Raw genomic sequence first — 25,583 nt, forward strand, 5'->3', positions numbered from 1 at the left:
GACTGTTTGATATCCCTTATTCCTCCACTAGCTGTTAACTGAGAGTTCAACTGTGGAGGGCTAGGAGAGAGAGAAACCAATTTAAAACTCTATAGAAAAGAACCTAAAATAGATTTTCATAGCTATGAAAATAGCATGACATTAAAGTCCAATAGCTTGGACCTTCCAGAAACTAAAGCAAGGGCTGTTTGTGTCTAATTGGGGAAAAAAGAGAAATCTCTGCTTACCAGCGGTATAAAGGTCCCATTTCCAACATTGGTAGATAGCTAGATATCAGACCTTTAGCTTCTCTGTGGTCTAGCGCTAGCTATTATCTCTCCTGGGCTGTAGGTTTAGGTATTGCAGAGGATTCCACATTTGGGAGAGAAGCAAGGAATCTTTCCTCTGAAAGTTTGATTTTTAAATATGACAGCACCTTAGAAGGTTAGAAATAATCTTGGCAGAGATGGATCAGTGAGTAGAGACCTGGGGAGGTGGTCAGAGATGGTCAAAGGTGTATGATAAATGCATTCTATTCGTTTGTTATACTAATATCAGCTACACATATGGGATGAATACACAGCACACTTACATATGATGTGCTGCTTCATATAGGATTATATAATTTTAAATGAATTTGGTCATTAGTCAGTGTAACCCAAGGTTATGAAGTTATATGCACAGCTACAACTCAAACACACTTCCGCAAACCTGCTTGCCTACTGCCCAAGTTAAACAGGAAAATCAGGTACACCTGCCAATAAAAAGTCATCCTGATATCTATGCAGTGAGTGGTAGCTAGAATGATCTGTGAGGGAGATGGGAAGAGCCTAGCATACAAAACTTAATGCTCTTAAACTTTGTAAATATTATTTATTACTATTTAAGAAAAGCTTCTTGGGTCTAGCTAGAGTCAGAGCAGGAGTAGAGGAAATTTTTTGATTGCTTCATCTTTGAAGAGGGAGAAAAGAACAGATTGATAGGCTTTGGTGTGTCATGGAAACAGTACAGGAATTGCCGGAATGGGATTAACATATTCCATACCAAAAAAGGCCATGGTACCCTTACCCTTTCAAAGGCTATATCTCTGCACTAGACCAGGCAGAGATAGAGAATGAAGTCAGTGTACTAAACAGAAAGTCAGATATCTGCTGTCCAAAAGATGGTTTGTTTTTATGCTAAGGCACCATGGCAAATTCATCATTTATGCTATCATTTCCCCTTTAATGCCTCCAGTGAGTTCTGTGCTCCTCTACAGAGTTTCTGTGTTATCAATTTACTCAGGTACATTTTGCCCTTTTGAAGGCAGTTCACATGCAGTAGCACTCAGGTGTCCGGATGATTAAATGACAAATCACTCTGATGGTGGGGAAGGGATGATGCTTCAAAAGATGACCCAAGGCTCCACTGCCTTCAGTAGTGAAGAAAACTAAGGGGGGCTCCCATCATTATCACTAGTACACTATGCAAGGTGAGGAGTCTCCAGGTACAGCAAGTTAAACAAAAGCACCAGGGGAATTCTCATATACATTATAGTCCCTCAAAGGGGAAGTGCTGTCACATTAATATCTCCTCATGAAGGATGGTGTATACCTCTGTGTGTGTGGTGGTAAGGGTGGAAGAGTTAGTAAGGAGGAAAGGATGGTAGTAAAAATAAATAAATAATAATAATAATAAAAAAACCATTCATATTCTTCCAATGCCATATAAAATGGTTTACTTAAGCAGTCCCAGACTGTTTTTCTTATTAGCAGCATAAGTATACGAATTGGTGAGGAGGTTCCATTTCTTCAGTTTCCTTCCTCCCACTGTTCACCCATAATGCTCACAATCCTGTCACACCTTCTATTCTCTTCATTTAAAAAACCAAAACCAAAAACCACAGACGTTTTTTGCCATTTTTACCAGCCCCAAAGTTCTGGCTTCTGAGTTGGCGCTGAAGGCAACAGTAAATTTATATATTATATAAATAGTGCCCAGCCAATACAGTGGTGGATGAATTAGAAATATCATATTGTAGATTGATCAACCATATGTAACGACACTATATATCACTTGGGGCATCTCTCCACTCAAATTTAAACTATGGTTTCAATATAAGCCAATTCAGGTGCCTCTTGTTTCTCTCTGGACTGTTGCTGGCATTCTACATTTCACTGGAACATGAAGAGAATCTACCTATTTTTAATATAACATTAATCAACCATGGTATCTAAGTACTGGAATGATGATAGCCTATTAGGTAACATGGCAGACCAGCAGCAAAATGTTTAATTTACACAGCCCCCTTTCTTACACAGGGAAAAATAGAGCATTAAGTGTGTCAATGCAATTGTTGTCTCAGAGCATCCTGCTCCTCCTCACCACTAGTCAATGAAGAGTACACACAAGCTTTAGAAGAAAATGGATCACATCAGCACTAGGATTTTTGCTGGGCTCATCAATTTAGAAAGGACCAGAGTCACTCACACAATCAGGCCATTGGCAACAGCTTTCAGTGGAACTGAGCACCTGTAACTCCCATTCATTTAAACAGGAGTGACAGGTACTCAGATCTACTGAAATGTAGAATAGAGCAAAACGCTACCCTAGACATTTGCCTATCCTGCTGCATGGCAAGGTTACCCCTACAGGGTGTGAGGAGCTGTGAGGTGGGGGATTGAAAAAACCCATGAAACTACAAAGACTTCTTTTATTTGCTAATTCCATAGTTCAAGGAGCATGAAGCTGCAGGGTTACCTTAAATCTTCCGTGCTGGCTTTCCCCTCCTACCCCAGTGCTGACACCACAGACACTTATTTTTAGATAAAGAACAGGGTATTAGGCACAATGCTCCATTTCACGGGAACACAAAGATATGTCTTCACCTGTCATTCAGCTGATTGACTGGAACTCCTGTGTCTCAAGCTGTTCAAGACTTGGCAGGGATTTGATCACCTGGACCTCCCAGAAGGAAACAAATGATAGTGCCTCAGAGAGCATTAAAAAACAAACCAGCCATCAGACCATTTATTTCTGGCAATTCTCCTTCATCGCCCACTGTTTAAAATGTAAATGCCAGTCTTAGGAAGGGAAATCATAATAAAAGCTCTTATATAGTATTTTTCATCAGTGAGATCTCCAAGGGTTTTAACAGAGGTTTTTGTTTCTCCCATTTTACAGAAGGGAGATGGAGGCACAAAGAACAAGTAAAGTAACTTGCCCAAGGTCATCCAGCAGCAGAGCTGGGAATACAACTCAGGACTCCTGAGTCTCAATCCAGGGCTCTACCTACTCGCATATGCTGCTTTGGGAAGAGTTGGAGGTTCCGGTCCTATCACATGCTACTATGGGTCAAATTCTGGGATCAGATAAGCATGTGTAATCTCCATTGACAGCACTTGGAGATTCATGGAGCATTGTGTTCCCTGAGAACAGAACTTGGCTCATAATTTTAAAGTAAAGTATTATTCCTGCAATAACATTTTTGTGTGTGCTATCTGACTGAGTTCACAGCTTGCCTCACTTATGACTGCAAATTAATTGCTGACAATGGGGGTCTCTTGATCTGTTTTGGGATATTTATATAAAAACAGGGTTTATTAAGCTATCACCACCAAAAGCTATGGGATACAATGTTCCAATTTAAAAATAACGCAGCTTCCAAACATTCCTATTCCCACCCATCCCCCTCTCTGAGGGGGGGGGGGGAAGGCTGTGTACATTTTCATGTACAGAAACATACCATGATCTGCTGTTATTTTATATTGGATACAAAACACAATTCCAGAGTAATATTCCCAAGAATAAATGTTTCACTGGGCAAGATTTCAAACAGCCTCACATCATATTTGACATTATCAGTGCAAGCAAAAGTCAGCCTGATGAAGGGCTCAAAGGTGTTGAGATCACTGGCAGTTGAGGGTGCTCAGAGAAGCTGAAGCACTTTTTTGGGCTTTGATCCTGCAAAGATTTACACTCATGCTTAAATTATATGCATTCAGCAGTCCCCCTGAAGTCAATGGGACTCGCTCAGTGATCAGGGCCTGAGATTTTAAGTTCTTTAGGGCAACAACTGTCTTTTCATTTCTGTGTATACACAGTCAGCAAAATGGGGCCCTTGATCCTTGATTGGTAGCCTCTAGGCACTACAAATAATAACTAGGACCTCACAATAAAGGTTGGTAAAATGTCACAAGTACATCTACACGATATTAGCAAATCTAGCATAAGCAGTCTATTATATCCTTACCTTGTGTGGGATAAGGGGAGACTAGCAGTAGCTAGGGTACTAAAATTAGTTTAAAACTGGAAAAGTAAATTTTTATTTTTGTGACAATATTTTTGTATTGCTGACAACAGGGCAGCCTTCTTTAATAACAGTACTGAACAATGATACCTTTGCAGAGAGGATAAAGAAAGGGTTCCTCCTATCAGAGTAGGAGCATATAAATTTAGCAACCTGAAATTAATGCAGACTCAGCCTTGAATAGAGTGTCACACACTATGCATATATACAAGGGAGAGCAAATAAGACAGAGCTTTATGGCATAAAGGTTAAAATAGATAGTTTCCCAGGATTTCAAAAGCTTGCTGAAATCTTTGACTCACGACTGGCGCAAAGAATCAGTTTTGTTTCCAAAAGTCAACATAATAAATTTTGTATTAAAAGCTTCAAATGCTGGAGGATCAGATAAAGTTCAGCTTTCCAAATGAGTGTTGATAGTATGTTGCACCCCAAACAGTTTTTATTTGCCATCTACCTGTTTATCTGAGCAGATCAGTTTGTTATTCTTTTCACATTTTGTTAAATAACTAACCTCTCCTGCGTCCACCACAAAAACTGGAACTCCTGCTGCAGCTAATTTTGGGAAGGAATCAGAACACATCTGGACTATACATTTCTGCTTCTATATCTAAATAGTCTGAAATAATACTTAAGACTGACTTCACAAAAATCAAATCGGGAGCAAAATTTCCAGCTGCTGAATTAGAACTGTTCAATAACTGCTTAGTTGCTGATTAGAAAGAAAAATCTTTCCCATCTACAAATTCAAAAGCATTCAGTGTTGAGAGGTTTTGTAACACCTCTCCTTTTAGGAAACTAGTAAAATAGGTCAGGTAATAAGTAGAGCATGCCCCTGGATTGCCTTTAAAAATTACTCTTAGAGGAAATAAAGGAGGCGGAAGTGCAACCAATGGACTGATTTATACTCAATAACTGCACTGAGTAATTATTATTACATCATTCACTGCTTTTCATCAGCAAGTGGAAGGCCCCTGTATAATTTAAGACAATATTTTCAGCACCATTGAGCTTCTGCTTCACTCTGTGTAATTTTAAGCCCATTACAAACCTCAGTAAGTTTTCTTTAAATCTAAGATGATTAAAAAAAAAAAAAAAAAAAAAAAGCAACAAAAGCCCGAAACCTACCACCATGTTCTTCTCAAAAACAGGAGTTATTGAAATCATCTTTGATATTCGTCTTATTAGCCAATGTGGCTACACTATTCTGCGCCAAGTAAGAAAAAAAAAAAAAAAATAGTCACAGGTCCTAAAGCTTGATGGACTACAGATGAAAAGCCGGGGGGGAGAAGATGTCAAAACAAAAAAGTCCGACAAAACCCAAACTATACACATTTATAGGCAGCTACATGCTCGTTTTCTGGAAACTTCATTTGATTTATTATGAACACTTCCTTTTCCTTCCCTCCATCACCAAACCTCATTACAAACAAAGTAGATAAGGCCCCTTGGTCACAGCAAAGAAGCAATATTATGGAAAATAAAATTGTTTTATAGCATGACAGAAACATTAATTTAAAAGGAGGTTTTTGCTCTTATTGAGTAAAGATGCAGCTTCATCTTTCTTATACAATCCATCTAAGATATCGCTTCTTGGCATTATCAGCTATGCCTTGAATCAGCAAGTTTAAATGTGCTAAAAGAAAACATTCTATTCTTTTTAGTTCAACTAAAAAGCTCTGTTTTTTCAGTCCCTTTTGCCTCTATTTAAGTAGACTGACCAATCTCTTAATTTTGTCCAGGTTAGAGTGTGCATTTAGCAACTCCTTTGCTGCTACTTTCCAACCTAAGCAAATGCAAGAAGGCTTTTTGGGTATTAGCACTTACTCTGGATATGGTCAAGGGCATGTTGAAGTCCTTTCCCCCTTGCAGTCGGAAACCCCATGGTCCAGGTCCATTTAGAGTCACGTTGTAAGACATTTTGTAACTCTTTTACGCAGGTCACCAAAAAGGCTCTACAGAAAAGGGGTATGGGGAGGGAAATAAAAGAAAATGTTTTTAAAAATAAAGAAAAAAGACATTTACAAATATTGAGAACACAATAATTGCTTCTTTGTTGCCTTGCCTGCTCAGTCCTGCTGAAGTGCCACCTAAGAATAGATAGGAGCTATAATACAGATACTGATATCCCAGCTGAGCTGGGGCCCATAAAAGGCTTGTAACCAAACACTTACTATGCAAGGACTCCATGACTCAGAGATCTAATATAGCCCCCTGGGAGGTTAGCAGATCTTTCTAGGCTCCCCAAGTCCCTCTTCATGTTCAGAACTACTTTATTTTATATTATATATAAATTAAATAAAAACAAAAAACCACTACCAACAGCAACCCCAGCACCTAATTTAGGATTCACTAGAAGCCCAAACATTAATACCCTGCTAACAACTGCAAGACTTTTGCTTTCCAAAGCCACTTATAACTGTTGCTCCACAGAACATAAATTCATATTTACTTCATTTTGAGATTTCATCCACTACAAATCAAGCTTTTTTTTTTTTAAATTAATACTGACCCTTTTCTTATATCCCAAAGTATATGAATTGGGAAGCATTTGCTCCTTTCTCTGCATTGACCTGATAAGCTGGAAAATTTGCTGCAGCACTGGAAAAATATCTGCCCCATACACCCACTAATTCATGAAAAGATGTTTGCCCCTTGTTTCTACAGCCTTTACTGCTTCTACAGAAAAATATAGTTTATTCTGTTATCATGCAACAGAAGTGGCTTTTTATTGTTTTTCATAAAATCACCTTGGATTTAGAAAAGATCTCTACAGCTAAAGCATTTTGATCATGTTACTGTCAGGTGACATAAGAATTATCAATTAAGAAAAGAGTAGCTAAAGACAATACACTTGGACACAGCACTGTTTTCTACTTTATTTTTGGAAGGTTTGATAATTTGTCTCCATTTCTTAGTAAATTGAACATTTTAAAGAAAAAAAGTCTTTTGCTCTCTAGCAAGTCAGAAAATATTAAGTCAGTATGCAAACATTATTAAAATTAAATCTTTCAACCACCATATGGTGTAGGTAACTCTTACCCTTATTTTTCACTGAGGGACATTGACATCTAGGGAAGTTAAGTGAGTTACCCATGGTAACAGAGTGGGTTATTGGCAGAGCTGGGAATAGAACACAGAATTTGAGTCCCTGTGCCAAGTTCTAACAACTAGTTAAACGTTTCCTTACATCAAGCTACCTACTTTAGCAAACTTCTTCCTACCTATGGCTTCTAACAGCACAATAACATTGCAAACAAGCATCACAAATTGGTATGGACAACAGGACATGTTGTATGGCAGGATATTTGTTTAAAATCCTAAACATTCTATCTAGTGGAATTGCCTCTTGGGCATATGGAGAAGATAACCTCTTCTACTTGCCCAGAACAACCAACCCACAATGCCCATGTAATTAAAATCAACACAGCACCAAAAGGACATGGCATCAAGGGGAAGATGAGATTTATAAGAGACTCACAGTTTGTACCTGCCTATTCATTTCTATGGCTAGACTCCAAGGATATGTCTGCACTGCACATGAAATCCAAGTTCTGACTCAGGTTTGAGCCCACGCTCCACTTCTATTCACACACACATCAGTCTAACTTGGGTCGGCCAGAACTCAAGTCCTAGGACCTGCTGGGGGAAGTAGATCCCACTGTGACTTGGGTCCACGCACTGTCATTTTGCAGTGGGAATGCAGGTCAAGCAGCAGACCAGAGTCAGGTTTGCGTAGTCCAGTATGGACACGTTAGCACAGCTGTGAGACCTGAGTCCAGCAACTGTAAACTCGGGTTTACAATGCAGCGCAGACACTCCAGTACCTGGAGTGGGTCTTGGGTCTCCAAGCCAAGTCCCACAGAATCGGGCTTACTGTGCAGTGTAGACATGCCCAAAGTCTTTGTAAAATGCGAAACCAGCTTATTTAAGCACCACCTCACTGCAGGCCTCACTTGTTGGTGCTAAAACAATTCATTTGTTAACACCATCAGTTATGAATGGAAGGTCATAAGTTTAAACACCTACTCTCTCACTTGGGCTAATTAGTGTTGACAATTCAGTGTAATACTGTATTGGGGACCATGATGTTAGATGGGGGCAGTCTTCCCGCTGAGAAACTACAGAACCCATGCAGCTACAAGTGCTGTCTTTCAAGTGAAAGATAAAAATTGAGAACTTAATTAGTCCAGGTCATTGAAGAAGAGAGATCCCATAGCACTTTCTACAGGAGTAAGGTTGTTATTTCCAAAATTCTGTCTGCATTCCAACTTGAGTAATTGCATTCTGCTTATCTATATTCCCCTTTAATTTCAAATGAGCACAATATGTTCTTCATTTGCTGCACCTCCTAAGAAGCTACATAGTTCCTTCTTGCCATCCCAGATTGATGAATGAAGTAATCCCTATTTGTGTGTTGGTGAAACACAAGAACGTAGCTGTCCTCAGATAAATGAGACACAACCAAAGGCACATAATAAGTGGAAATCAGTTAAAAGTGTTGATGGGAGGTCAGTCTGTAAGTGGCACTATTGCTACAACATAAATCCTAAATGCAGTAGAGAGGTTAGAAAAAGCAAACCACCACCACTGTCCTATTTAGTATTTCTTGGGTAAAGATTTAAAGCCAGAAGGAAATAAAGAAAAGTATTCATGTTCAGGCTTATTTTGGCAGTTTGTCAAAAGAGCAATTTGTATAACAGGGGTTAATCATGTACTCGTAAGGAGTTGGCTTAAATCATACTTCTGTATATCCTACCAAAGGTCCAAATGCTGCCCTGAATTACCACTGATAAGATAATACTACAATAATAGAATTTACTCCAACCCAAATGCAAGGTAGATACCTCCAAAACATGCTGCAAAGGGCCCAAAATATATTGCTGTGTGTAATATATGATCATAAGAGCTGCATAATGGGTCAGACCATGGTCCATCTTGGCCAGTATTCTGTCTCCAACAGTGGTCTGTACCAGAGTTTCAGGTAGGTGTACAGAATAGGGCAATTATGGAGTAATCCAACCCTGTTTTCCGCTTCAGGCTTTATATTCTTTTTGTACCATATATAGACATGGTACAAAAATAATTGACTGGTCAGTTGACCAAATATTGTCAAATAATGGAAAAAAATGGTCAAATACTTTAAACCTCTAATTTATTAGAATAGTGACAAAAAGAGTGAGACTTTACGGTCTTCTCCTCCTTCCCCTCCTATGAATTTGTGACAAGTTTCAGAGCATGTAGCGGAAGAGCTTCAAAGAAAGATCAGTTGCTGTGTGTTTCATGTAATGTGGAGAGGTATGAAGCAGATAACATACTAGGTCTCTTCCATCTCTAGATGTTACAATTCTACTTGTGTGAACAAGATCTAAGCAATGTCAATGTAGCACTAGGCCAGGTACACAGTAACTTAATGTCTCACTACTATGGTTCTTCAACATTTTCCTTCTGTGGATCACTATATGAGAGAGATCCTCTCATAGAATCATAGAATATTAGGGTTGGAAGGGACCTCAGGAGGTCATCTAGTCCAACCCGCTGCTCAAAGCAGGACCAATCCCCAACTAAATCATCCCAGCCAGGGCTTTGTCAAGCCTGATCTTAAAAGCCTCTAAGGAAGGAGATTCCACCACCTCCCTAAGCAACCCATTCCAGTGCTTCACCACCCTCCTAGTTAAAAAGTCCCCCCCCGCCCATATCGAACCTCAACCTCCCCCACTGCAACTTGAAACCATTACTCCTTATCAATGTCAAAAGAACATTACTACCAGAAGTGGGGTTTGAACCCACACAGACACACGTCCATTGGATTTTAAGTCCAACACCTTAACCACTCGGCCATTCTGGTAAGTGCATTGACCACTGACTCACTACAATAGATACTGCTGTGGAAAAGGAATTAAAATAATTAAATCAGTGTTACAGTTTATGAAACAGAACTCTGAGGACAGCTGTAAAGTCTGTACTATTTAATCAGATAAAGGAAAGCAAATGATGTTTACAAAAATGTCTTAAAAAGCAGTAGAGAATAGGAAAATACCTGCGTAAAATCCCTGAATGGCTAGCTCTGTTCAGTTTACTGTTTGAGAAATAAAAGACGCCACTTATTCAGACACTGTTAAGCTGAGGTCACTTGCGCCTATTTCTTTGGTGGTTCTCCATATCCACGTTAAAGTTCAAGATAGCTTGGCATTTTCAGGGAGAATATAAGGAACACCTCTTCTGTCCTGGACAACATTCCCTTTCAATACAACAGGATTTAATGCCCAAGGCAGCGTGAACTATGTTTCCATGTTTGCCCACACAGTCACTGTACCAATAGCAGCATTGGAGAAAAGGGATTATAGAATGCTAATTTCCCTGCTCCCCCTTTATTGTGTCCCTTTCCCTCCCCACTAACTCTGCCTCACCTACCCCTCTTTCTTGTTCCCTTCTCCTTGCCACTCCTCCATTTAAGCCTTGTGCCACATAGTGAGCTGCTATAGCAGCCAGAGCTCTTCATGCTATAGTCATATCACCAGGTTTGCTGTGAAGTCCTGCAGTACAGATGGTGCTTGTTTTGTGCATATTCTTGCATCTGGAGCAGAGGACTGGTGGTGTGACAGCCAGTTATATGCAGTCATGAGTGTCACTCCAAATGAAATAAATTCCACTGCCCTCCGTGCTGATCATATGGTGTCTGATTTTCAAAGACCCAATGACTGCTGGAGTCATTGGGAAATGCAGGTGCTCAACACATCAGTGGGGCAGGGGGGAAGGAGGGGAAAAATCAGGCCCATAAGCCCATAGGGAGAATCTGGGGCAAAGAGAGACAACTAGGTTGCTGCATTGTGTACCATCCCAGCAGCAAGTCATTACCACTAGTATGTAACTGTAATAGGGTCCTCAGTGGGCTGTGAGGCCTAGTGGTTAGCATCCACTCAATGGAGCAATGATACGGGAGCCCAGGCCCACCACTCCACCAGGCTCTTACCCAAGGTCCTAAGAAGGTCAGCAACATTTGACCTCCGGGGGGCGAGGGAGGTCAACCTCTGAGTTACCCTCCCTGAGTCACTTCCTACCACTACTTCCCTCCACTTCTGGTCCCAGATACGGCAAAAGACAAATGAAAAGGTAACTAAACCATCAACTCAACCAGGCTCATTGCACAGTCCTGGCACTTCAGGGAGGCATCTCTAGCCACTTTTGGCAACAGCCTTCAGGATAGGTCTGTACTCCTCTGCAGCCTTCAGAGCTTGGTTGCTCCCTTTTCAACCCTGTCTCCAATTGGAGCATGCTCTGCAGGGTTAGAGGGGCAGTGCTAGCTGGGCCCAGTACTGTCCTTTAACCCCTTCAATCCTAGTGTGGGGTTTTTATACCCCATCACATTACTCCACTAAATTCTGAGTTAAAGCATTTTAGAAAACCTGATGATGTAATAAACTATTCTACATAACACCCTTGTTCTTGTCAAAAACTTCTGATGACTTTTAATTACAGCCTGTTTTAGTTTCTTAATATTCCTTTATATCGCTATAAAGAGCATCTTTCTCAAAGTCTTTTATTTTGCCTAAGAAGGTGGCATTTACGATCTTTAATGGTGACCTCCTCCCCCACATTCTTCATCTGAGACTTCCCTTAAAACAAGAGACGTATGTAGATAGTAACTACGTTTAAGCAGACAAGAAGGTCACAGACTTAACTAACAACATTTAAAAAAAAATATCAGGCAACAGAATGAAATGTTCTCTTCCGATATCAAAATGAAGGACTATCTAGAGTTCAGCAAATCCCACCAGTGTTGCCCAGCAGTTGATTGATAGAAACAGCTGTAAATTCATGTCACAGAGGAGATGCAACTGTAAAGGTAACAATGATACTCTAACATGGACACTAATGTATCTCGCGTGCAAGGGGGAGAATGGCTACCTCGAAGTAATGGCTCACAATAGAACCAGGTGATGGTTTGACAATTAATGGCAGATTCATTAGAGTAGTGGAAACAATTCGTAAATGCCAGGATACTACATTGTTGTACTATAAAGAAAGAGCTTGAGGAAAGTTATGACTGAATGCTTGGAAGTATATTATTATCAACTGAATGGAAAGACAAAAACCTAGCATCAATGCAGAGTTAAGATTGAGGAAATAAGCACTAATCAAGTCACAGAAATTCCAAATAAGGTTTCTATGACTACATTAACTTGGTCACATTGCTCATCCTGTATATTTTATATGCAGTAGTGAATTAGTTCCCTGAACATTACTCTGATAACAAAATTGTAACATCTATAACAGTGGTTTTCAAACTGCCGGTCGCGACCCAGTACTGGGTCACGGAATGTAAGGCACTGGGTCGCAGTGGCTCTAGTCAGCACCGCCGACCAAGCCATTAAAAGTCCCGTCAGCAACGCTGCCCGGCTAAGACAGGCCCCTTTTCCCTATCTTTTCCCGACACTGCGCGGCGCCATGGAAGCGGCTAGCAGCAGGTCCGGCTCCTAGGCGGGGGGGGGGGGGGGGGGGGCGCCACGGGGCTCCATGCACTGCTCCCTCCCCGAGCACCGGCTCTGCACTCCCATTGGCCAGTTCCTGGCAAATAGGAGCTGGGGGGGGCAGTGCCTGTGGGCGAGAGCGGCGTGTGTGCCTCCAACTAGGAGCCGGACCTGCTGCTGGCCACTTCCAGGATGCAGCACTGTCTGCGGTGCCAAGACAGGCAGGAAGCCTGCCTTAGCAGCCCTGCCGCATCACTGACCAGGAGCCACCCAAGGTAAGCCCACGGCCCAACTCCGCCTCCCAATCCCCTGCCCCAGCCCTTAGTCCCCCCCAAACCCCGAGCCTCATCCTGCACCCCAAACCTCTCATCCCTGGCTCCACCCCAGAGCCTGCACTCCCAGCCCAGAGCCCTGACCTCCTCCCGCACCCCAATCCCCAACCCAGCCCAGAGCCCCTCCCACACCCCAAGCCCCAGTTCCATTGGGTTGCGGGCATCAACAATTTTCTTCAAGTGGGTCGCCAGAAAAAAGTTTGAAAACCACTGATCTATAAGATTAAGACTCTCCAAGAGATTTACATCAGAGGTAGGTTGGTTGACACTTGACTTAGGCTCTGATCCTGCAATGAGCTCTGTGCATATGCAGAAGATAGTGTACATGGAGCAGTTTGAAAGATCATGGCCTCCTTGAGCTTTCATGTGGTCTGCTTAAGATAATGTATCAATTGGGCTTCAGAGAAGCTACTGTTTCTAGTTTGATAACAATCCCCTTGGTAAACTGAATGTCTTCAAATTAAGCCTTCAATATCTCTTTGTCTCAGTATTATTTGTCAAATTAAGACAATAATATTTAATACATCTAATCATTAAAGCAAGTGATTAGGTTAGTTGTACTCACCCACACATCTTTGGGGGGAATCAATCCAGTATACTAATAGTCCTGTTTTAAGTATGATGTTCTGTTACAGTAATCCCAGATATTCCAAATCTTTGGTTTAATGAAAGGTTAGTTAAGTTTCCCACGGCCACAGTTAGTGCAGATCAGATCCTGTAGGAGTGGTATTTCAGGCTATAGTACTTGCCAAGCTCCTAAGTGGGGTTCAGGAACCTCAGTGGAGCTTAGCATTAGGCCTATGGAGTTTAGACACCCTTAAAGTCCCCTGAACCTCTATAAAGCTGAGGTTTGCCGATATAATGCTAGATAATCAAATGTGTAAGATTAACGTGTTTATAACTGGGGCCTCAATATTAAGGGAAGTGAAAACGGTCCAGATAAAATAACTGACTCAAACTTCGTCAAAAGAATAATGAGAAAATTCTGAACCTCCTTGGAGATCTAGGAGTTTTAAAAATAAATAAACAAACACTTCATGAGAAGTGTCAGACTGACAGTCCTGGGATCCCTTACTTATCTAGAGAATGTGTACCACATGGGCAGCAGTCATGTGAGTCTACCCCTATGGCCCCACCAATATGCCTTGTTCCTCACCCAGATGACCCACTACTATGGGTGAGAGTGGGTAGTTAAGTCACTCGACTTCTGTATTGAGAATTCCATCAAGCTTGCCAATTTGAGCCGGCTGTGATGTGATGTGATCTGCAATCCACTAGTAGACCCAGGACACAAAGCTTACTTCATATTCAAACATACCTCGGATGGCTCTTAGTTTTAATTTCTATGCCTCTGGATACTTCCTCCTTTTGGGAGACTCTGGAAATGGAAATGCTACATGAAGAGCTAACTGCCTGGCCTTCTGTCCAAAACCAGGAAGCAGTAAAATCTTCACATAAGAGTACTCTACCAAATGCTACAGTACTAAGGGCTTGTCTACATTATCCGCTGGATCGACAGGCAGTGATCGATCCAGCGGGGGGGGGGGGGGGGTGTCAATTTATCGCATCTAGTGTAGTCTAGACGCGATAGATCGACCACTAAGCACTCTCCCATCGACTCCGGTACCAAACCGGAGCGAGAGACGCAGGCAGAATCGACGGGGGAGCGTCAGCCGTCGACTTACCGCAGTGAAGACACTGCTGTAAGTAGATCTACGTATGTCGACTTCAGCCACATTATTCATGTAGCTGAAGTTGCATAACTTAGATCGACCCCCCTCCCGATCCCCCAGTGTAGACCAGGGGTAAGAAAGTATTGTCTCTTTTGTAAAATGTTTTACTAGGATTTACTCTAAACACTCTAATAAAATGAGAATATGGGACCAAATCCTGAGTTTGAGCACTGTCTACTCCCATGGTTTTCAAAATAAACGGAGTCAAGGGCACCTGAGCCATAACAAGATTGGTCTTATATCTAGGAAGAGTATAATCCGTACATTCATTTGCAATCTTTCATAATGTATTCCACTATGATTTGGTGATATGAGGCCTGTAATCTATTTCACCTTCAGAGGCAGATAAACGGAACGAATTTTATTTTGATGGTCAGATCCCAAAATGATCAATTCAGACCAACATGCAAACAATTTGCCCACCAGCTTTTACGTGCCCAACAACAAAGCCTGTTTGTTTTTTGGTAATGTCTACCAATAAAGAAAAATGTTAATGTCTACGGATATTTTATAAAAATACATGGTAACCCACTTTACACACAGCTAATTTACAAATTATATATGCTACTTGTGCATATGGCAATGTCCTTCCATTGGCTAGGGTGTACCATACCCAAGCTCTGGGCAGAACTGGAGTTTTCACCTTATGTTTTTCTATGTTTTTGTTTTTTGGCAGAAGAAGGAAAGCAGTTAGAAACTGTAAGGCTTTCCTCATAATAAAGTCCAGCCACAGTTGCTTAAATGGTCAGCAGTTTGGGATTGTTAAATTCAGCCATGTTAGTGTTATGACACTGTAATGCATTTCTACTTGATGCAAGCATAAATCCTTGATTAATTGGAGCTACAAGCTTTGTTAGATCTAATGCCTCAAATAACATGAAAAGAGCAGATGTGTATCACAGAGAAATTACGTAAGCATAATCAGCATGTATATTTATTTTCTTCCATCCTTTAGCATTAGAAAAAGGTTTGAAATAGTGCTATCAGTTTGGATCATAGGTTCGCAGTATATACATCCAGCTTTAATTCACATACCTATAGCTATATCATTTAACCTATGAATATCATTAACACCATTTAAATAGTGTAGGTCTTCACAGAGGGATGTATAGAAAGTATGCTGCTGCTGGAGATGCTTTAAAACAAATTGACTTTTAAACTAACATTGGCACCCCAAAAAAAGTGAGAAAAAGACCGCAGATTTTTGTTAATACAATTCAAATTTATGTGCATCAGTTTATTGCTTTCATGAATAAAATCTCAAGATGGGTCATATTAACAAACAATAGACTATATTTTGCTAGTTAGCTGTAGAATATAGGTTTAAAAACATGTTTTTGAGACTAGTTCAGAAGCAATTTTTGGCTCCAAATTTTAAAAATAAGATAGTTTGCCAAATACACTTAGAATAATCCATTTGTATCACAAACACATCCCCTTGCATACAACTAATGAGAAAAATTAAATGATAAATGTAGAATGAGGCTTAAAAGTAGTTTTTGGTTTGTTGGGGGGAGGGAGTGAGGGAGGGAGAGAGGAATGATGTGCTGGCTGCTAACAGCCTCTGCTGAATACTGGGTGACCTGTGTGCTTTGGAGAGGGAGGGGGGCAGGGGAAAGAACCTAACAGCTGATCCTATGTGATTAGTGAACAAATGGTCTGAAGTAAATCCCAGATAGCACATCAGACTGATTAAATACCCCAACAGGCATACGCATGAAATGCAAACAACATGACACCAGCCTCAGTAAATAAAATTAGCATGCTCCATTCTGAGAGGAAAAGGAAGAAAACTATCAGCAAGAGATAGAAACAACATGCAGTAAGTGCAAAGTCGTAGGGAAAAGCCCTTGGTTATTAGGAAAAGAATTAGTGTAGCTAGACAGTTGGCAATGCTTAGCTAGAGACGTGCTGGGCACTTCTACCTGGGAGTTGCTCTGCAGATGTCCTCTGGTACTCTTGTGGCTCTCCTGTTGCTCCAGCTGCAGATTTATCTGATCCCTGCATCCCCAGTGACGTAGTCCACTCAGGCCAAAGGGGCGGGGGGGGGGGAGCTTGCTTAAGGTGGATCTCTTAAAGCTACAGTGCCACATTTCTTTTAAAATGTTTTTAGAGTTTGTTTGCTTTAAACTTGGTTAGTTTTTACCTTTTGGCCACATACTGGCCAACATTCAGAATCTAAAGTTTGGGGTGAGGGAACTGGAACACATATTTTCACTCCATTTCATTGGGAGAACTTTTTTGGGAACAAAACAAATATTTCACCCAAAAATAAATAGGGACAGTTGACTTGGGTAGTCAGCAGGTGCTGATCATGTTACTCTTAGACCCAAACTGCAACTGTTATTCATGTGAGTAGCCACACTGGCTTAAATGTAACTACTCACGTGAGTAAGAATTGCCAAATAGATATATACCTGCGACAGTGGTGGTTTCCAGCTGATGAAATGAAATGTACCAATTCTATGAAACCTCTGTGAGTTTGAGATTCAGGGGAGAAGGGGAGTTACAGGCAGAAGGCATTCTCTGCTACATGCAGAAATAAAGCAGGACTGACACTCCGATAGTTTTGGCTGAGGAAAATGCATGCCAGCTATAAGCAAACGTGTACCCTATGTACACAATCCAATTATGAAATAAACTTTAATTTTCATTGTTAATCTTATTGACGTCATCCTTCAATTTCCACTAAGATTTTTGAGTGTGTCATTCTCAGAGACCTTTGTAAGAGGAAAGTTATAACAATTTTGGCATCACCATTTGAATGATTAGGAACATGTTAAGTGAGATTTTCAGAAGAGCTCAGCATTGGCCTGATTCTATCCCCACTGAAGTCAATAGAAAATTTTAACTTTAATGGGAGCAGAGGGAAACCGTTTTTGAGTGCTTCTGAAAATTCCACTGCTTTAGTTTAGATTTGCTTCTCTTTTTTTTGAGGGACAAGAAAAGTCCAAATAAAATAAGAATATATCCAAATTTTTGCACATCTCTCAAATGAACCTATATTTGGGGTTCAAGAAGGTTTGGTTAATATTAACCCATTTCCTTTGTGTGCCACCAAACTTCCCAACACTGGACAAGAGAAGAAGTGAAAATAGTCTGGGCAAGATTAGGTCCTCATTTGCACCCAAGCCATTCCAATTACATTTCCTTCAATAGGATTGCATAGGAATAATGAGGGCAGAATCTGACCCTTTATTTGGGTCTGATCCTGACAACCATATAAGTTACACATAACCCTGGGGCTCTGCACTGGCTTCAGCTTCAGCGGTATACTGGTGCCAATCTTTAAAGTCGTCAGTGGATGGAGCTCTCTCTTGCTCTGTGTGATCCACCAAAACAGTTGTAATCGCGGGGAATGTAATGGCTGATGAAGCTGAGGATGAAACTGTCAAAGGCCAGGCATTCTCACTGGTATACCCTTTGCAATGGAATCCTATGCTAGTAAAGATCAGGGTGAATACATGCCTTGCCATCCCTAGAGTTCTATTTCCCCCCATCATGTCACACAATTCCTTCCTCAATAACAAAAGCTGCAGAGTGACGACAAGTGGCTTTCCTGGAAATATAGCAAGAACTGTCCACGTAAAATAGCATAAATGGGAAAACATGGCCCTATCAGATTAAATTTGTGCTTTTTAATTATGAATACAGGTGATGAGTGCCTTAAAGATTAGATGTAGGATCCCAAATGTAAAATTCTACAACAGACTTTTAGCAACATGCAGTTCTGTGGCAGAGGTCATTGGTGGCTCTGACAGGTGGCTGCAAATTTGCCCTGGTAGCCAGTTTTGAGGTAGACATGTTTCAGACCTGGTTGGACTGTCTTACCCATCTAAATGTTCTTTACCCATAACTCATCTCTGACACTGTAAAAAATGCTCATGTGCATATGTTTTGGATGGCTCATGGGATTAGTTTAATGGCATAAGAGAATTTTGGTTCTTGCTCACTGATTCAACTAAAGACAAGTTGAAAAATTCTAAAGTATGTGAAAAGACTTGGTCCATCAGCTGGCACCCTAAGAGAACAAGGACTGAATGGGCAGCACTGATAGCGATCTAGACTCACTCTCAGCGGTGATCGGGTATCAGGTACAGTGGCAGAGAAGCACAAGTGAAACTTGCACTGCCATTTGCACATACTATACCAGTTCTAATAAAGGAAGCGTTTCAGTCTCCAATGCTATCAATTGGTCACATTTCATAATAAGCATTGCATTCAGTTTTTAGAAAGGACAGAAAAGCTTGGCTTTTACCATGTGATCATGTACAGTACTTAGCACTTTAATAACAACATTGATTCCCAGTATCTTCTACCCAGTGCTAAGTGCAGAAAGTATAAGGTTCAATGGTCTGCTCTTCCTTTTGTGAATGATGAATAAACTGACTCAAACCAACTCACAATCTTCACTTCCCTATTGATTAAAGAATGCAAGGAATTTCTTTAAAAACAGGACCACAGATGTGTCCAATACACAGGCTAACTCAAATGGTGATATGGCATAGTTAGTGAATAATGCCAAACTTACCCATAAAAGAAGGAATCTAATATTTTAGAGTTTTACAAATGATTTTATTTTGCAAAACAAGTCAAAATGAAACTCAGAGGATATTCAGATTTTCTGTAAATGAGATGAAGAACTCCAGCACATCTACATTAATTACTTTATACACTTTTACCATAGGATTGCATCAGTTTTAGCAACAATCTTTGCTCACCATACACTTTTCTAAAAGGTGCATTTGTAATATTGCCCATATGACAACTTAGCTGTTATACAGAAATCAAGTAAAACATTATTACCTATTGACTTCTTAGAGTTTTCCTTACAAATGAAAGAGGAGGAGGTCAAATACTGTAATCTTCATTGGAAATCTCTGTCAATTCACTGAGATGCACCATTCACATAACATCCCAAGACATAGTATGACATCAAGACACCATTATTTAAGTGAAAGTCAAGATGGATTCTTAGTAGAAATGAACCCAAGCACTGAAGTGCAGTTTACAACCCAAACTCCCCCTGGGTTCAGGCCAGTCTCTAAATGTCAATGTGTTGTCTAGAAAATAAATTCTGATACTACAATTGCAGATGTAAACAGAAAACAGGAATTCACTGAAGTTTAAATTAGATATCCAGCTTCCCCAATAAATAGAGGCAGTAAATAATCAGTGGTGTATGTCTGCCATCTGTGCAGTGACAGGCATTGTCCATCCCTTCCATTTCATCTCTCTCATGAGACCTTCCAATTCTCACATCACAGTTCATGGCTTATTAATCTGTACATTTATCTTTATTAAGATAAAGACTGATTCATGTGTGTCAGGATAGGGGAAAGAAACATCTACCTTTTTACCTTTTTCAAAAATTAGTAACCACAATAATATAAATAATACTTAGCATTCTCATAACTAATTAAGCCTTACAATACCTCTGTGAGGTAAACAATAGTATGCCTGTTTATAGATGAGGGAACTTGGACAGAGGTGAAGTGATCTGCCCAAGGTCACAGAGGGAGTCAGTATCAGAGCTGGAATTAAAACTTTCTATCTATTTTAGGTATTTATATGGACCCTATTATCACAGTATCCAAGAGCCTCAAATCTTTAATGTATCTATCCTCATACGAGGTAAGCAAATACTATTATTCCCATTTTATAGATAGGGAACTGGGACACAGAGAGACTAAGTGACTTTTTCAAGGACACACAGGAAGTCTGTGGTGAAGGAAGGAATTGAACCAGAAGCGCCCATGTCTGAGATTAGCACCCTACCTGTGGATCATTCCAGATAGGAAACATGCTCTAGAAAGGAAGAAATATCTGGCTTTAACAACTGCCCTCAGACCACTAGATTACACCCCAAAAGCCATAAGAAAATTCTCTGGTGTCCTGCTGTCTCACAAATGCCATCTCAGTGCAGGAAAGTAACCAAACATATATATGCACAAATATTGATAGACAGACATCTGTAGTTTTAACAAGGGATAGTTTGGTGGCCTCTGTGCAATGATTTGGACTCAGCCTGGCTCCCGGTAGACAGGAGCACTTATCACACAAACCATACAACAATTGGCACTAATTGCCCCTCCCCCTCTTGTTGGCAGACTCAGCAGGGAGGTGAATGACTCCATGGGCCTGAAATATAAACTATCCTCTAGTTCCAAGAGGTCGACCCTGAGCTGGAGGGACCAAGCACATCGTAATGTTGACAATATTGCTTTATTGCTGCCCATGCTGTACCTCATCTGTGGAGAAAGGACCTCAGACATGAGCACTTTTCATGAACACTAAAATCATGTGATCATTAAAAATATTACCCAAGGCTTGCTAAAACATGCATTACAAACTGGATGTGACCTCTATATAATACCTTACAGGACCATAACACTCAGCATATTGAAGGCTCATCTATACAGAGTGCGGCATGTGGCAAGTCAAGTGTGAATCTACAGTGCACTAGTTTAAGCAGCAGTATATCAAAGCACACAATGGAACTTTAACTGTGGGGCAGCAGGATCCATGACACCACTTAGTGCACAGCGAGTTAGTGTGCTGTGGATTTGCCACACACTAAGTCTCCGTATAGACAGGCCCTTACTTGAAAAATCCAGAGTTGAGAAATATTTTGCTCTTTCACCAGTGCACTCACTACGATAATCTGCAGCAAACATTTTCCAGGGATGGGAAGAATTACCCAGACTTTTCCAAGAATTTTGGATCTCGTTGTAGATATGACACATGAACCAGGCTAAACTGCCTTTCTCACAGTGGCTTCAAAGTAACACTTTTGGTATGCGATAGTCAGGGATGGAGATAATGATTTAAAAAAAATACTAGCAAACCCTGGAAAATGGCCACTGCCATGTGCTATCTCTTATGGTATATGTGTAGGATAGCATCCTGTCCCTCCCGCTCTTAATGCCACCAGCTGGGCCAATAACTGCAAGTCTGTTATATTTTGATTAACTTTACTATTAAACAGGGGAGGGGACAGATTTTCATGGTTAGACCAAAATCTATGCCTGGCAATTTAGATCTAATACAGCTGTGGGCGTGATGTGCCTCATCAACCGGAATTGGACAGAGAATATATACAAGGTAACATTTGGCACCCAGCATCAATTAGAAGACTCTAGCAGAGGTGTTCAGTGAGTAAGGTGTTCTCAGAATAAGACTGAGCCACTTAATGATGATTCAACCTAATTCTCTCACTCTCCTCATCACTTGGAGGGATTCTTTCATTCTGTTTTTAATTATACCTACTGTGCTGTGGCAAAGGAGAGAAATTCTGGTAATTCTGAAAAAAATCACTTTGGGTCAAACCAAAAATGATATTTTTCAAAGTTTTCAGTGAAAGTAAAAAAAAAAGAAAAAAAAATAGTTTCAGGGCAAACAAAACGTTGCATTTAAATTCTGAGGTTTTTTAATGTTTTAATTTTTTAATAAAATTAAGGAAATTTTGAAACAAAAAGTTGTTTTTAATTGAAAAATCAGACCGTCTAGTTTTTAAAAATTGTCTAAACCAAACATTTTTTGATTTTTAAAAAGTTTTTTTCGACCAAAACAATTCAGTAAAAATTGACACACATTAATTTCAGTCACCAAATCTGCATTTTTGTTGAAAAAATTTCAGTCTAAAAACTTCACCCAGTTCTAGACAAAGGGTTAAACTCACCATCGCTTCAATGGAGTTATATTATACACCAGGGATTAATTTGTAAGCACTGTGAGCCAATCTTCCCTACCCCCTTTGTATTCTTTTATTATTTCCAGCTATAGCTTTGGCATATGACTATACAGTACTAGCAACCATTTTTAAGTGCTGTGGTTCAAATCTTTATAGTTCATATACGCTCCTCAGCTATAGCTATGGGAATTTAAGCCTCAGAATGTGGCACTGAATTAAACCCTAGGGCAATCCAACAGTTTGAGATAGAGCTGCCTGAACAATTTATAGATAGAGGAGATGTGTTGTAATAAATCCTTTTGGAACAGTTCCTGGATGCTTATGGCTAGATTAAAAGGTCACAGTACTGTGTAAAGGCAGACTGACACAATCTAGCGTGAGCACTAATGAACACACTGCAAACTGATTTTTTGGCCAATATGACAAATCAAACTGAAATAGTTCACAGAGGTTTGAAATAAAGGTGACATGACACTGATTTGTCAAAGAAGGGCTAATGGAAATGTGAGTGTATTATAGGATTGGCTGATTGTGCCCACTTTAGTTAATGTTGCAGAACAGTTTCCATTGTTAACCATTTTCATGGCTTCATAACTTTCTAAAACCCTTATCTTTGGTACTGAAATTTTTCATGATATGTCTCTGGCTGCTGCTGATTTCTATTATAATTTGGCCAAAATCTTCCATTTTTCATTCATTTAAAGGCTAGAAGGGACCATTGTGATCAGCTAGTCTGCATAATACAAGCCATAGAATTTCACTCAGTAATTCCTGCATTTAGCCCAATAACTTGTCCATAAACTATAGTATATCTATAGAAAGACACCCAGTCTTGATTTTAAACGTTCAGTGACATAAAATCCATTGCATTTCATGGTAAACTGCTTCAACTAGAGTGTTCAGTTATGAGAAAGAGCAAAATAATAAGAAAATGACGAGCAACCAATTTTCACCAATATAAAAACTAAATTATTAATTCTTTTCAAGTCAAAAAACAGCAGAAACTTCAAACTTAAAATGTCACACATGCATAGTCCCTGAGCTATATATGCTCACAGAAGTTTTGGGGGGAAAACGGTTTTGAAATATGAAATCTATTGAACTTTGAAAGCGTGCCATGGCAACATGCAGTAAGAAACAGCATTAACTTTCAAGCAGAAGTGTGTACTGTGAAGCACACATACATGGTATTTAACTACCTATTCAACTGAGCTGATCTAAACATACAAGTATGTGGTAAAGAATGAGTGCAGCCCAGAAGCCTAACGTCCTAAAATCTGCTCCCACATGTTTGTACAGTACTTTCCAAACATTATCCAAGTATGTCTCACATAACTCCCATCTACTACATATCTATCATTAGCCCCATTTTACATATGGTGAGACCATGCTGGATAAAAATTAATTATTTAAAAAAAATTTAAATCAGATTTATTTAAATTGTTTTTTTTTATTTAAATTTAAATTAAAGACATTTTTCTTATTAAAAATAAACCAATTAAATTTGAAATGATGAAAACCTGTGTTGAGGCCTAAATGTTTATAATCTACTAAAATCATTTAAATTAAATACCAAAATAAAATAAAATAATTAAGCAGTACGTTTGCTGCCAAACTTTTAAAGAAAGTTAAACCACTGAACTAGTGTCAATCACTGGCTTAGCACCTGGAACCAAAGATTGTTTAAGTGCTAAAGCAGCTTTTGATAGCAGTAATCTTTTCTGCCAGTGCAGAAAGAATATTTTCTTCATTTCTGTTTATTCAACTAGTTCAGTTCAATGACTAGTTCATTTAAAGTTAAGAAACTAATTGGGAGTTGGAAAAGAAGGAAAGCTTCTTTTCCTTTTTAATTCTATGAATAAAAATTAGGTCTGAGAGGATAAGATCTACCAGTTCTAAAACCCTGAAGGAAATGGTGATCAGAAACAATCACTTCAATTCAGCGACTACATAAAATAGTTCCTTTGCTTTGCAGTTAGTTTTAAATGCAAAAATATGTTTGATCAATTTTTTTTCTTATGTTTTAAGGTAGTTTTATTTGACAAATGAAAAATTTTAAGTGATGTTTTAGTGCTTTTTTAATTGAATTCCAGTTTTCATCCATACATTGCTTGACACAAATCATAAATAAAAAATTAATCATCTAGCAAATAAGAAATGTATCATTAACCATTTTCTAACATAATACAAAATCTAAAAACTAAGAATGTGAATATTTAAGCTACATAACTGCTTAAATAAATACATAAATATATAATATCTTCCTAGTTAGCAAAAAAATGTTTAAAATATAGTGTAAAAACTATACTTAAGTTGCAAATCAATATGTTTTAATGGTTACCAACCAACAGGAATAAACTTTTCGTTAGGTAAATAACTAAAAAGTACAAATGTAAAACAAGATTAAAATCAATTATTTAAATCAAGATTTCATGCTTGCTGCTTTAAATCAAGATTAAAATCAGTTATTTAAATTGTTTTTTATTTAAATCAGACAACTCTGGGGGAAACTGAGCTCAGGGGTTGAGTGGCTAATCCATTATGCCAACGTGCCTCTTTTGAGTCAGCATGTTAATCCTGGCTGAGATGCTAACATGCTGTGTAATTTTGGGCATATCACTTATCCTTTCTATGCCACGGAACAAAAGCAAAATCCCAGCTCAGCCCCATCACTATATGAAAGGGTAAAAAAAATCCTATGGATCAGGTGAGACAAACCTAAGTGACTAAAACCTCTAGCCCATCAAATACAGGAACCATACAATTTTCTTCAGCCCTTGATACCTAAGATACTGACAGCTTTAACACTTCAGTTAGCTTTGTTCTAGTAAACTTTTCCAATTCAAAAGGTGTGCAGAAAGATTGTTTTTCCTTCTGTGCAGCAGAGAGGAAAGAAGATCAGCAATATCTTGATGCTCGGATGAGAAATGTATAAATCACATAAGAGCAAACAGGAATTAACAAATTGCCCGTGTAATTTGCACTTCGCAATGTTTTTGTGCAGCGGGCGGAATGAAGGACAGAGTGAAAGGAACACCATGTAAGGAAAAGTCTCTCAACTGCCCCAGTTCTATCACAGTAGCTAAAAGA

The 25,583-nt window shown here is 39.5% G+C and overlaps 1 protein-coding gene and 1 non-coding gene across 12 annotated transcripts in view; both read right to left on the reverse strand.

Annotated features, from left to right (window-relative positions):
- The window catches only part of LDB3 (LIM domain binding 3), a 206,971-nt gene extending 190,145 nt beyond the window's left edge, over positions 1-16,826 (reverse strand). For 7 of the 11 annotated variants that reach the window (XM_065551826.1, XM_065551824.1, XM_065551825.1 and 4 more), the window contains exons 1-2: positions 16,726-16,826; positions 6,092-6,219 (exon numbers count right to left, since the gene is read on the reverse strand). In XM_065551826.1, coding sequence (XP_065407898.1) covers positions 6,092-6,184 — 93 coding nt within the window. In that variant the 5' untranslated portion in view covers positions 6,185-6,219; positions 16,726-16,826. Of the gene's footprint in view, positions 1-2,846; positions 2,866-6,091; positions 6,220-6,329; positions 6,438-16,725 lie in introns of those variants that run through there. The other 4 variants (XM_008170268.4, XM_042854703.2, XM_065551827.1 and 1 more) reach the window with 3 other exon arrangements.
- On the reverse strand, positions 10,030-10,112 carry TRNAL-UAA (transfer RNA leucine (anticodon UAA)). Its single transcript has one exon. It is a non-coding gene; the product is annotated as a tRNA-Leu (tRNA).
- Positions 16,827-25,583: the final 8,757 nt, after the last annotated feature.

The sequence above is a fragment of the Chrysemys picta genome, chromosome 7, assembly GCF_011386835.1.
Source record: "Chrysemys picta bellii isolate R12L10 chromosome 7, ASM1138683v2, whole genome shotgun sequence".
Taxonomy (NCBI): Eukaryota; Metazoa; Chordata; order Testudines; family Emydidae; genus Chrysemys; species Chrysemys picta.